General features: G+C 51.7%; 1 protein-coding gene across 6 annotated transcripts in view; it reads right to left on the minus strand.

The window, feature by feature from the left end:
* MDH1B (malate dehydrogenase 1B) overlaps positions 1 to 8,716 on the minus strand; it is a 30,016-nt gene extending 21,300 nt beyond the window's left edge. For 4 of the 6 annotated variants that reach the window (XR_006888252.1, XM_046658842.1, XM_046658843.1 and 1 more), the window contains exons 1-4: positions 8,569 to 8,716; positions 4,589 to 4,701; positions 903 to 1,037; positions 561 to 703 (exon numbers count right to left, since the gene is read on the minus strand). Coding sequence is in view for 5 of the 6 variants with exons in the window: in XM_046658842.1 (XP_046514798.1) it covers positions 561 to 703; positions 903 to 1,037; positions 4,589 to 4,701; positions 8,569 to 8,716 (539 nt within the window). In the remaining variant the exon portion in view is untranslated. The other 2 variants (XM_046658844.1, XM_046658845.1) reach the window with 2 other exon arrangements.
* Between the last annotated feature and the right edge of the window lie 89 nt (positions 8,717 to 8,805).

Consider the following 8,805-nt stretch of genomic DNA (forward strand, 5'->3'; position numbering starts at 1 on the left):
GAGTGAGGGGAGGAAGAGCAAGGAGGAGGAGTGAGGGGAGGAAGAGCGAGGAGCAGGAGTGAGGGGGCAGGACCACAGAGAATGAGCATGGTAGGAAGAGCCGAGGACCAGAAAGAGGCAGAGGCTGGGAGAAGGCCTGCTCTGGCAGGCGAGGGAGGGAGAGGATAACAGTCAGTGACCTGAGTGGTGGGGAGGGGAAGTAAGCCCGTGGTGGGGAGGAGGAAAGCAGAGCAAGAGCAGGAAGTGGAGCAGCAGACAGCAAGAGAGACCCAGACGAGGGGCGCAGAGCTTGTCAGACTTGCCAAAGTAAGCATGTTTGCTGTAAAGGTGCTCATTTACACACACACATACTAAATCTACGTATGCTCTAAGTCTCCTTCACGGGCTGCAGTGGGGGATATATGTGCATCTCTGCTTATCTCCATGTATCTATACGTATACTATACATACACATCTCGCCCTTGACTTTCAAATATTCTTCTATCATGGCACTAACCCCACATCGTTGTCCTTTCTCAATGAAAGAAGAAAATCTCACAGTTCTGGGGTGACTGTCCCACCTGGTGATCCAGACCTGCAAGGGGCCGAGGAGGCCTTTCAGGGACTCTCCCTCCAGCTCCTTCTCTATGTGTGTCTCCAGGTTCTCCTGGGCAATCGTCTTCATCAGCTCGGTCGTCATGCTGGAGGTGACGCTGTAGTAAAGCTAAATGTTGGGGAAGAAAAAGTCAACTTGAGAGAACAGATGATTAGCTGACAACGGCTACAATGGAAAGTTCTTGTTTAAAGCCAGAATAGAAGGAAAAGAGAGCTGAGAACACTTTAGAAAGCAAGACATTTGAAAAAGAAAATAATGTGAGAGAATGACGATGCTCTGAGGAGGTAACTAAACTCAGTTCACATACCTGGGCGTGCTCCAGGAACTCGTTATAGCCCCCCAAAAGCATGCCCTTTCCTCCGCGGTCCAGCAGCTCTCTCCAGATGATGGGGGACGTTGTGTGACTCCACTTATTCTTTTCACACAAATGTTCCAGCCACTCCTATGGAACGATATTCCAAGAGAAGTCACACACTGAATCTGCCTCGAAATTCAATACTTTAGAATTCGAACACTAAGCAGCTTGTTTCTACCACCACCATGTATACCTAGTAAAATTTACATATCTTTAAGCCATAAAATGTAAATATAGAAAATGGCAACAAGTTAACTAACAAACTCATCAAATAAGAAAGAATATTCTCCAAATTCGTTGGCCAAACACAGGTATTGGAAGCTGCTCTCTTTGCTGAGGAGGCCTGGCACGTAAGTGGTTAGCTTAAAGAGAAGCCAAGTCTCCCAATTCAACCGACTCCAAAGCATTTCAGCTGATTTTCCCCTTGTTCTTCCCTAGGAGATCCTTCCAGCCACAGGGCTATACTGGCAACAGTTGTTAGCTCAGGCGCCAACCTTTAAAAAAAAAAAAATTATCACCTCGTTTGTGCAGACCCGGCCCTCCAACGACAAGAGCCGAGTAGAGACAGAGAGCAACACTCTTAGGTCAAGTAGCTGACTGCACTCTTGTCTTTGGAGACACACAGAAGGGGCTACCTTACAAATAAACTCTCAGAGACAAACTCCCCTTGCTGATGTTGAAGGCTCCTTGCATTTATCCCAACTTAAAGCAGACAGTGCTGCTGGGAGGGTCCCACCATTGTCCCTCTGGTCACAACACAGCCTGACCAGTGAAGTGCTGGAGGAAGATGCTCCACCCCAAAGGACCTACAGCCCCAGCAGGGTGTGCAGATGGCCTGGCAGGAGCTGGGGGAGGATGTAGAGCACCGGACGTGAGGGGGCTGAATCAAGAGTGGACATAAAGCTGGACAAAGGAGAATTTATCAGTATGAATCACTCTTCTGCAATTCAAGAGTGATTACCCTGGCAAGGCCCTCAGAAGAGAGTGATAACACCTGCTCAGATGGTTGTCCGGAGCGTGGACAAAGTGACGGCTCATAGGAACTGAAACAGAAATGCCCGGACTGCCATGGAAGACAGTGCAGGAAGGGATCAAAAAGCTTAGAGAAACGGGCATGCTCCAGTGGACATGCTCCCACGGATGGCTGGAAACCTGCTGGTCAACTGTGTTCTCCAGAAGGGCTTGGGAGACAGTGCACTCACTCGAGGGATCAGGAACTCATGGGTGAGAAGCCTGGCACGGCTGCCCATTCTAGGCCAGAGCTGACGCAGAGCTGACACCCTGGCAGCTGGGATGATAGAATCTTGAAATAGAGTCCGGGGGCAGTGGCCACCAGAGAACATCTACTGTGAAAGAAGCACTCAGCAACCCAGCAGTAAGAAAACTGAGACAGCTGGAGGCACAAGGGGGTCACCAAAGAGACAGGTTCTGCTCCTAAAGCAGGAGCGACCACTCACAAAGCTGATCTGGTCACTGCAGCCGCTAGGCCGACAATGTGCTGGCAACAGAGACCAATGCTGACCCCTGATAAGGGCACTATGCCTCTTGGTACAAGTTGATGACACTGGGCCCCTCCCCCTGGAAAGGGCAGTGATCATCCTGATCAAGTCAGCACAGATTCTGGTGAAGAATGGCCCCTCCCATTTGTAGGGCTTTGGCCAACACCTTGTCCAGAGCTCATAAAAAGTCTAACTCACCAACAGGGGGTCCTGCATGTCATCACTTTGAACCAAGAGACCCCCTGTAGGGTAAAGGAGGCAAAGCACTGGGCATGTAACCATGGGATCCACCGGCCCAATCACATATGGCACCACCAGCAGCCTGGTAGAGGGATGGAACGACCCACTGAAGGTGAAGGTGCAGCCACGAGCTGGGAGACGGACACCTTGCGAGGATGGGGCACCACCTTTCAGGATGCAGTATACACCATAAGTGAACAGAGGGTTTTGCCCTTTATAGGTAGAATACGTGAATCCAGGAACTGAGGGTGGAATTAAGAGTGACCCTGCTTACCACCACTTGCAGTGAGCATGTGGGGAATTTGTGCTTCCAAAACCCCTTCACCCTAGACTCTGTGGGCTGGAGTTGCTAAATCCCAGGGTGGGGGTGCTTTTACTAGGAAGAGGCCCATTAAACTTTAAGCTATGGCTGCCACTTGACCACTGTGAGCTCCTGTGCCAGGAGACCAGCAGCAGGCCAGGAGTTAACATCTTGGAGGGGTCATTGGCCCAAGAGAGCAGCAGCATTGGGGCAGCTACTCCCCACTGAGGGCAGGAAGGAATGCTCGGCGTCTAGGTGATGCACTGGGGCATCTTTGGTAGTGCTTTGCTCACTTTTGACAGTTAATGGACAAGTGCAGCAGTCACATCCTGAAAAGGGAGTAGCGACTGGGGCTCAAGACCCTGAAGGATACCGGCGTAGGTCACCACCAGCAGGGGGTGAGGGAATCCAAAATGGACAGCAGAGAGGTGAGGACTGTCACCAGTGGCCCTGAAACGATGGGCAGTGGAGATGATAGCTCATTGACCAAGCTTCCTCTTGCAAAGTTTCCCGAGGAAGAGATGCCACTCAGAACCCTGGAAGAGCTGCCCCAGGTGGTGTAGGCTTAAGATAGGAGTGTGTGGATCTAAAAGGCACAGCTGTGGACTGTAGCGGGTCCTGGCATACTGTCCACATCCCCCTTCATGACCAAGGCACTGTTCCCTCCACCACCAGGGGAAGTGGCTGCTGCTGGCTCTGAGCCGAGTCTCCCTCCAGGACTGCCCTCAGCCACGGGAGGTTCCCTCACCCAAGGTTAAGGCACTTCCCCGGGGGCAGCCCGCACCTGATGACTATGAGCTGTGGGAGGACAGAGGCCAGCCCCCTTGCCTGCACTTGGGGCACCTCTGAAGGGCCATCCCAGCTTCAGAGCTCCCTGCAGGGCCCACTCGGCCCTCACTGCCCCTGTGAAGGGGGGGCGGGGGGGTTCAATTTCCACCACTGCCCCATCCTGCTGCCCTCATCCTTCTCAGGACGATGCTTCCCAGCACACTTCCCAGCGAAGGAAACTCCTTCCCCAAAGCTCCACCTCAGTCTGTTTCCGGGGAAACACACTCCCCAAGGAGGACCTTCCACATAAACAGGTCCCTCATGTCACTAGAAGTCAATATGGGGGTGGATGAAGCTAGAGTGCAATCTAAGCTACCTGGATCTTGGGGAAAAACAGCCAAATTATTCTCTTGTTAGGGCCTCATTCGTTCTACTAGGTATCAGGAAAAAACAGATAAATGTTTTAAGACGGATAAGTAGGGATTTATTTTACTGGTATTAAAATGTCATTTGTAGGGGCTGGCCCAGTGGCATAGTGGTTAAGATCGCACGCTCTGCTTTGGTACCCTAGGGTTCGTGGGTTTGGATCCCGGCTGCAGATCTACGCACTGGTTATCAAGCCGTACCGTGGCAGGTCTCCCACATATAAAGCAGAGGAAAAGGGGCACAGATGTCAGCTCGGGGCCAGTCCTCCTCACACACACACACGAAAGTCACCTGTACATGAACATTCATTACTGGAAGCCTTCTGATAGAACAGCTAATATTTAATCAAATTCGAACACGTTTTTGTGCGCGTGTGAGTTTAACGAACTGTAAAGGCTCCTTACCTCCCAAACATGAGGATGCTGTGTAATTTTATGTATCCGAAAATCAGGAAGGTTCTTTTGTAAATAGTCTGCCAGAAGTTCTGCTTTAGCATAATATGGGCAATCTGCTCTACCTAAAAGAGTTCAAATTAACAATGATTTCTTTCATCACACAGAAATTATCATGGAGTTATAAGTATTTGCCATATAATTACGAAATTAATCACACAGTTGTATTTTACAACATACAGGTGTGGTATAAACTGCGACCACATAAACTTTTGATTTTTATTATATTGGTAAAAATAGAACAAATTTCACAGCAGGCCAGAATCTTAAGTAATAAAATGTGGAAAGAAAGACTATTGACTACTTACTCACCTCCAGCACTATGCTGGACCTCACCTCCTCTAGGGGGCTGCCACACTACTGAGGGAGCCTGAATCACGTCACCAGAAGCCACCCAAGGGCAGGTGGGATGTGAGCGGTGGTGGTAAAATCACGTGTGGATCTGACACGTGTGGATCTGACACGTGTGCAGGGAGTACGGGGGAAGGAGAAGTGGGGGGAGAGAGAGGAGTCCGGGATAACTTCTCTCCCCCGGCTTGGGTAGGTGATCCCGGCCCTACCAGGGAGAAACGGGGTGAGAAGTTTAATTGCAGGCAAGCGCAGCCGGAGGTGTCTGCAGCACATCTCCATGGCTACGGCCAGCAGGCAGCCGCACCTGTAAGTGTGACGTGCAGGCCCCACGAAAGGGTGTCAGATGCAGACCGGGCAGCCACCTCCACCCGGGAGTCAGAGCCACCAGGTGGATGGGCCCGGGGTCCGCCTGAGCAGGAGGGCGGGCCGAGTGTAGAGGCCTCCACAGCAGTCCTGCCAGTTACTCCATCACCAGCTCTCCAACCTCAGCCCCCGTCCAGTGCAAATCCACGGGTCATGAATTCAGACCACTCTCTGGCTCACGTCTTAAATGATCTCGCCCCACTGTGCTTCTGGCAAACCAGCCTAAAAGCCTCTCACCCTGGGTGGACCCAATTACCTCCCTTTTCTGTGCCTGGGTTCCCTCTGCTGGGCACCCCTGGAGAAACACAGCAGAACCAAGCAGGGAGGTGACATCGTAAATTCGTGGTCACCAGCCACAAGCGGCCCTCAGCGCTGCCTGAAGACCCCTGCTCCCTCAGCAGCCCTCTCCTCTGCTCTCCACGTACACTGTTTCAAACTTCGTCCACTTCCTTCAAAACTCTTTCTTCTCTCCAATATTTTTCCCTACTATCAGAAGACAATAGACAACTTTGCTTCCTACTTTATAAAAACTAAACCAAATCACACAAAAAGGCATCAGTTGGGAAATCCACCAACCTCCTGCCATCACACCTACAAGCCTGTCTGCATTGGGACTCATCTTTCCTCTTTCTCCTCTTCAGTGGAAGAGGGATCCCTGCTCCCATCCAGGCGTAAGTTCACCACCTACGCTCTGAATACCTCTGTCTTCAGCCTTCAGAACTGCCACCAACTCAGCTCAGTTGGTCATCCTCTCTTTCCAGCATCTTCTCTCTGTTTCTAATGGCCCTTTTCCATCATAGGGAAATATACTTGAGTTGTGTTTAAGTTTTTCCTGTTCTCCTGCCCCCCTCTAGCCATTGCCTCCCACCGGCCCTTTCTATTAGAGCTTGAAAGCATTCTTTGCATCTGCCATCCCCAGTTCATCGTCCCACTGCAATCTGGCTTTCCCTGCAATTCTCTAGGAGGTCACCAAGGACCTCCATGTCACTAAATCCAACGGGCACTTTCTGATCCTTTTCTTGTCGACCCTGGCAGCATTTGTTCCACTTCCTCCCTTTTGAAACACCCACTGTGGTGGGAGGATTCCTCGGCTTTTCCTCCTTCTCTGCCACTCCTCACTATACTCTACAGGTTCCTATTCCTTTATCAATCCATTAAAAAGTTAGCATTCTGCAAGGCATCTCATCTTTATACCCTATATATTCTTCCTGGCCAGTCCCCTCCACTCCCTTGATTTCCAGTAGCAATCTGTATCTGAGTTCAGACCTAACTCCTTATCTAGATGTCTACACCCTCCTGTAGTTTTTCATTTCCTTCTGAATCTCACAGGCACTCAGCACGTCTGTTGCCATCACTCCCCCACTAAATCCCCTCCTTCTCTTATGCTCTTTATGTCCATCTAGCCAGTTATCTAAGAGTGTTAACCGTATCCAGAGTACTAAGTCTACTCTTCTGCTTTTCTTTTGGTGAGGAAGATTGTCGCTGAGCTAACATCTGTGCCAATCTTCCTCTATTTCATATGTGAGATGCTGCCACAGCCTGGCTTGGTGAGCAGTGTGTAGGTCCACGCATGGGAACTGAACCTGCGAACCCTGGGCCACCACAGTGAAGCGCGCGAACCTAATCACTATGCACCTGGGCTGGCCTCCTCCTCTTCTGCTTTATTTCAGTGACTCCTCATCCACCCAGTTATCCAAATCATTGCTTGGGAATAATTTTAACTCTTTCTTCTCCCTTACTTGCATTCCCCTACTGAATTAGACATCTAATTCTACAGATTCTGTCTCCCTAATGTCTCTCCAGTCCACTCACTTCTTTCCCTTTTCATTGCCTACCATCCTAGGCCAGGCCACCATTCTCTCCTTCCTGGCCTATAGCACCTAACAAGGCTCGTGGCATCCAGTCTCTCTTCCCACAGTGCAGAGATAACGCCCAGATAAAATGCAAATTTGATTATGTTCTCCCTTTCCAAATATCTCCCAGTACTTTGGATAAAGTTGAAAATGCTGAACACGGCTCACCAGAATCTACGTTATGTGACTCTGGCCTCAACCTATGACATGCTCTCCCTTGGACTCTTTGCTCCAATCCTGCTAAATCTATTTCAGTTTTCTCCTTACTGTATACTCTCAATCACCACCAAACCAGCTCTCCTCATGGCACCCCCACTCCCACTACACATGCCTATGTTACTCTCCTGCTCCCCACCTCCTCTCCACTAGGTAACTCTTTCTCATCTTTCAGGTCTCTGCTTAAACCTCGCTCCCTCTGGGAAGCCCTAGCCTGACTAAATAAGGTTCCCTGCCACTGCTCCTCTGGAACACTGCCCCACCACTGCCACAAACGCAACATCCTGTTTAAGTTTGTTTACCACTGTCTTCTCAGCATACAGAGCTCAAAAATATCCTTCTGAACGAATAAAGAAGCCAAGGAAATAAACCTTCGGGCAGATGGGAGATGTCAATTGTGTTAATGCATCAGAGGTCAAAAAGACAACGACTGAACAGCTTCTGGAAGTCACTGATGACTTTGGTGAGGGCTGAAGCCAGACTGAGGGGAAGGAGGACCTGGAGACAGAAGAGCAGCCTAGTCTTTCAAGAAACTTGTTCAGAAGGGAAGGAGGCAGGCACAATACACAGCCTGTTGCAGCAAAAGCCTCATCAGTGGTTTTCTGGATGCTGGTCGGCATTTCCAACCCTTCCACTCCATTGCCGACAGGGTGGGCTTCCTAAAATGCAAAGCCATTAAGGATACTCTTCTGCTTAGAAATTGTCAACGACTCCTCATTGCTTTCAAGACACAGTTCAGCCCCTTTGCTTGGTGCCCTTGCGGGGCAAGGATCTGGGTCGGGCTCCCGGTCCAGCCCCAGGTCCAGTCACTTCCCCGCTGGGCCAGGAGACTTCCAGGCTCCGTGCCTTTAGCTGGAACGGCCTCCCTGTCCCAGACCTTCACAGATCGGCCCCTGAGCGCCTCCCGGAGGCCCGCGCACGCCTCCCTCACTGCACTGGCCACAGTGGAGCACAACTGCTTGTTTACGGGGTCCTGCCCCGCCGAGACCGGCGCCGCCGGAGGGCAGGGACTTCGCTCCCACCCGTGCCCCGTGTCCGCAGCCTCGCACGCGGTCACTGCCCAGCAGATATCTCGGCGAGCCCGGCGCGGCCTACGCAGGGCCCGGGGCCGCCAGGACAGGACCCGGCGGGCAGCCGGCGGCCACTCACCCGCGAGCACGAACTTGGCCATGAGGACGCCGCGCCCGGTTTCCCGGCAACGCGGCCGCCGAGGCCGCGCAGGCGCACTGAGGCTGAGCGGGGCCGACGCCCGGGAGCGGGGGGCGGGGGCGGGGGCGGGAGTGTAGGGGTCCACCATCAAACGTTGCCTTTAAAATCTCTGCGGTCTGCCCGGTTCTTAGCCCCGCGACAAAGACGACTAGTCGTCCTCTTAGGCGGGCTCTCTTG

Source organism: Equus quagga, chromosome 4, assembly GCF_021613505.1.
Source record: "Equus quagga isolate Etosha38 chromosome 4, UCLA_HA_Equagga_1.0, whole genome shotgun sequence".
Taxonomy (NCBI): Eukaryota; Metazoa; Chordata; class Mammalia; order Perissodactyla; family Equidae; genus Equus; species Equus quagga.